The sequence below is a fragment of the Phasianus colchicus genome, chromosome Z (assembly GCF_987193195.1).
Source record: "Phasianus colchicus chromosome Z, bPhaCol1.hap1.1, whole genome shotgun sequence".
Classification (NCBI taxonomy): domain Eukaryota; kingdom Metazoa; phylum Chordata; class Aves; order Galliformes; family Phasianidae; genus Phasianus; species Phasianus colchicus.
Window position 1 is genome coordinate 79,845,966 of NC_143476.1, and position 4,909 is coordinate 79,850,874.

A 4,909-nucleotide genomic window follows, 5' to 3' on the forward strand; every position below is an offset into this window, starting at 1 on the left:
ACAGTATAGGGGGTAGCATGCAGAAGATAGAGGTGCACGAAGGTTGTATCTCCATTTGAGACAGTCTTAGGAGAGCATTCCAAAGCACTGGGCTGCTGCTTAATTGCTAGCACAAACGGTGATACCACTTTGGTCTGTGCCAGCTAATACTCTCTGAAACACTGCCTGAGCAGCAGTTCAGGGGATAGATAGTGTGGGCCAGACTATCCCAAACAGGCATTCATAAGCTGAGGCCCTAGCCCTGAGCATAGCTCCTTCTCTATGCTTAGACACCTAAATTAAAAGCACACAAGAATGTTCTAGAGCCATGGAACATCACAAAGGAGAACTCAAGCCAGCTTTGTGCAACATAGACAGTGTCATTTGACCCATAGCATGGGAACAGTCCCTGCCCTTGAGTCACTTAGCGGCATGAATGTTTCCAGACAGATAGGGAAGCTGATGAGAAGAGATGGAAGGACATCCCCCAACATCCTGGGAGAAAGTAGAGAGAGAAATTTTTATATGAACTTGAGGAGTTATGAAGAACTGATTACACTTCAGAAAGTTATTATACTCCTGAACTCCAAAAGCAAGGTAATTAGCACGCTTGTAAATGCTCGTAATACCTTTTTGGTCTCAGTTGGAGCTCCTCTACTTTAAACTAAGTTTATTCCCCTATTTTATGATCTTTCATCTCGTAATTGGTGAAAATTAGACAAAAATACCACAGCCTTCACACAGAATTCACATATTTTGTTCCAAATTTGATCTCATAAAGTTCATTTCTCTTTAAAAAAGGAATATTTGGCTCCTAAGGAGAACACTAAAGAAACAAAAGCATTTGAAAGGAGATTAAACATCTGCTGAAAGCTCCGGATATTGGGCATATGTATAACAAATATTCACTCTTTCTTGTTCATCTTCTCAATGGCTTCTTCATTCCTGAGAAGGATGGAATTAGACAGCAAGAATAAAAACAGATATGCAACATAGGAAAAACAAGAAATCTTGATGTTGCTAAATAAATTCCTCCTTTAAATCACTTCAGATGCCCCTTTCTGTGAATCCACAGCCCTGTCAGAGTGCTTTCCAACACTTCATCAATTAGTTGCAGAGAATGAAGTGGAATGCTAACTTGGGAGGGTTCCTTTTTTCCATTAGCATCCACTAGTGCCAGCAAATCACCAGCCCCCGAGGTTGTCACAGCTGAGAAGTCAACATCTTGAACTTATCTAGACAAACTGGAGCCTATTTTGAAAACTGTTCAGCTGAGCTCTTACATGGGGAATATTCATAGAGTGAACTCTGATAAAACTAATAAACGTGACAAGGCCAAAACAATCCCTTGAGTGCAAAATGAAAGGGACAAAAGTAAAAGTATTTGTTTCCTGTCTCATTTCCTTATCCAGAATGGTTAACAACATACAGATTATTTTTCTGTACTGCAAATGGCATTTTCTAATAGGTAGATTGAAAAGGACTGACAATTAAAATGCATCCTCCAAGAAAAAGGATTTTAGAGGCTCAAAGCTCGTAATAAAGTGAGAAATTGCTGTTCCTCAATGCATCTTCAGGAGTATAAATCCACTCTTGATGGCTTACATTAACAACTTGGTGCACTGGGAAATCATACAATGGTACCAATTAAACGTAATGAAAGTTCTGCATTTGAATTCCCACATGACTCCAGATGAAAATGTACTTCTAATAGTGTTTGACCTCATATTTGTTTTCTCTAAGAGCATTATATCTCTTTCTATCTTTTATGTCTCAATGGCTTGCAGCACAGCTTCCATTTTTTGCAGTCCCTGTGTCCGCATGTTCTCATCACCTGCTTTTTCCACATCAGATCAATTTGAGCAGCATTGCTCTGTATGCTTTGATGGCTATAGCAGAGAGTACCGATGCATTGCATTGATCTATACTATCATCTCTATCTGACAAACTGAATACTGACTTAGTTCATTTGTGCAGGTTCCAGTAATTTGCTTATGATCAGGCTCTGCATATGTCTTCCTAAAACTGTTTTTCTTTTCCCTGCTTTCTACCTTTTATCTTGAATTTCTTCTCGACTGTGTAATCAAGCAGGAACAACTGCTCATTATATATTAATGGGCTGTATGATCCCAAAGCTTTTATCAGATATTTTTCCCTGAAAAAAAAAAAAAAAAAAAAAAAAAAAAGCAGTGACTTCATCATTGGTCTTAAAAGGAGATCTGTTCCCTTTTAATGTATCAGTGACATATTCTTGGTTCATGTAATAGGTAATATTTGGTCTGTATAGATTCAGACTTGCCTTAGACATCATAATGTACAGGAGAATTTCAGGAAGTTTCTCTGTTCTTACAGTACAGTTGCTCAGACTGTAGTTTGGCCCAACACAATGAATGAAAAATTTACAAGTATTTGTAAAAACACTAGGTTTTGTTTTGAGCTTACATGCACTCAACTCAGCAGGGGAAATACTCAAAAAATCAGTCTGTCTTGTGTGTCAAGGAGCAGCAAGAGCAGTACAGCTCTACAGGAGAGGACAAACCAGAAAGGAGCAACCTCACAAGAGAGTGCCACCACCAGAACATGGTTCCAGCGCATCTAAGCAGGAAGGGCAGAGTTGGGATGCTGATGACTGGTTCTATCAAGAGACTCACACAAGGGAAAATGATGGATCAGGTACAAGGTTCATCCAGGGAATTCAGCCAGAAGTAGCAGAAATGGGACTGGAAACAGGACTGCAAACTGTTATACAGCATAGGTCCAAGAGCCATCTAGAAGGTAGGACTGAAAGAACAGGTAGACTTACAGCATAGACAAGGCAAGCAGTAAATGTCTATGCCTAAGCTTTCACGGGGCTCATGGACCATGAGCAGAGAATGGAGGTGTGAGATGAAGGCAGTTAAAGCCCTCTTTGTACACACACAGTCATGACAGTAAGGTCTTGGATGAATTTCTTAGTGCCAGATTTTTCAGGTGTTTCATCTAACTCCTATCAGCTCTGAAATTAGAACTGAGATAAATGAGAATGAGCTGTTAAAATTTTTGTAGGAACTTGGTTTCAAATGCAAATGATATCTAGCTATTAGACGCGTAAGAAGCTTTCAGGCAAACCACTGAGGTCAGTAAGGCCATTTATTTACTTGTAAAATACATTTCAGCTTTAATCCCTCTGCTTCTTAGCATTGTTGTCTTCAAGATATTCTCATGAAATTTAAGTAGTTCCTGTCCACAATGCATGTGATAAGCAAAAACTTCTACAAAGGACAAATCATTATACTTAATGTGGTAATTCATAACACTAGAGAGTAGATATTCATACCACATAGAGTCAATGGTAGGTGAGATCTGGTAGAATTAATTCAGGATTGTCCATCTCCATGTGCCTGTGCTTTCATCAGCTTACTTTACACTAATGTGTACGTGAGACATCAAAAACAGAGAAACATGTCCTTGTAGTGCTTCAATAGACGAAACAAAGGAACAGTCATAAGAAAATATGAACTTCATATATTTGAGTCTTGATGGATCAAATATAAATAAATAAACAAACAAACAAATGTGTATATATATATTTGATCCATCAAAACTCAAATCCCACAGTGCCTTATGAGGCATCCAGGTGAGCTGGAACAAGACTCAAGAGAACACAAGTATGAAATGGGATCCTGTTCAGACAGAAAGCGTTTCTTACAAGGATTGCTCCTCCACATCCAGGTGACAGATCTGTTACACTGCTATCCTGCAGATTCCAGATGCCACCATCACCTTTGACTTGAGAGTTGCAGCTGAGGCTTTTGGTGAGACATCTAGGACATCTGAGCAACAAGATGTTGAAACTCGTCATTTGAAGGCAGAAAGCACGTGGGATACAAATCACCTCTGATACACCCTTTGATACCTTTTTCTAATAAATATTATGCACTTTTTAGTCATTTTCAGGGCTTGTTCTCAGTTATTAATGGTTCAGTCACGTGGCTACATGGATGAGTTACTCATTTTGTAGTAATGCTGTCTTTGGAAGGTGAGCCACTACTGAGTGCTGTAGGAGTACGATGAGCAAAACTGACGTACCAGCTTTGTTCTGGGCAGCCATGCAGGTCAGTTTATGGGCTCTCCAGACGTATTTGCATCCTCCCAATGTTGAATGCTCTATTTCAGCGCCGTGTATCCATGCTTGGCTCAAAACTGAATTACTCCGCGTTTCTGCTACTGGAGCTCCTCTGGATAAGCTGGTATAAAGTATCATTGTGGAAGAACACAGTGATAGAATATGCTACCTATTTTCATTTTCAGGACACTAAGGCTACCTCTCTTACCTACTTCCCAGATAAACGGAAAAATCCTGTTCCAAACTGTTGCCTCAGCATGTACTTTACAGTTATTGCTTTGGATCCTTAAAGCTTTTATTATTTGTATATTTCTGAGCACCCTTATTGGATCAACCTGATTTTTTTTTTTTTTTCCCTACAGAAAACTGGCATTAAGAGGTCCTTTTCCCAGCAATAATCTCACTTACTATAAATTATTTTATTTGTAGTACTTTGGAGACACTAATGCATTTACGCAACAAAAGAACCACTTATTTCAAAATATTTTAAAACTTGTTTTCATTTCCTTCCATTATTTTTAATGTGGAAATCATTGAATTTGATGGTAAAAAAATTGCTGTTTTATTTAAAAAATCATGTATGGAAGTGTATGCTTAATAATGTTAAGGGAAACACCTTTTTCTTAAGTATGTAGAAGAAAGTATGAATTTATATAGATAAATAAAACAAAAAGTAAATGAAAGAAGTAAACTATGCACTGGAATGAGCTTTTCATTGACACTTGCTTCAAAGATGACAGCTGTCTGCATGAAAGAAAAGCTTTATAGCAGGGCAAATTTTCAAAACCAAACTTTCACCAGCATGATTTTGATTTCTAGGCAAGT

At 38.3% G+C, this 4,909-nt stretch overlaps 1 protein-coding gene across 5 annotated transcripts; it reads left to right on the forward strand.

Moving 5' to 3' along the window:
- Positions 1-334: 334 nt before the first annotated feature.
- On the forward strand, positions 335-3,930 carry LOC149913120 (uncharacterized). Of its 5 annotated transcripts, none has more exons than XR_016462136.1 (3): positions 335-576; positions 2,479-2,652; positions 3,691-3,920. XR_016462136.1 is itself a non-coding variant. In XM_090132136.1 (3 exons), the coding sequence occupies exons 1-3, from the start codon at positions 376-378 to the stop codon at positions 3,857-3,859; spliced, it is 513 nt and encodes a 170-aa protein (XP_089988262.1). In that variant the 5' UTR covers positions 335-375; the 3' UTR covers positions 3,860-3,919. The 5 variants fall into 5 exon arrangements, 1 of the variants encoding a protein (XP_089988262.1); XM_090132136.1 differs by having other exon boundaries at positions 3,722-3,919; XR_016462134.1 differs by lacking the exon at positions 2,479-2,652 and having other exon boundaries at positions 3,691-3,930.
- Positions 3,931-4,909: the final 979 nt, after the last annotated feature.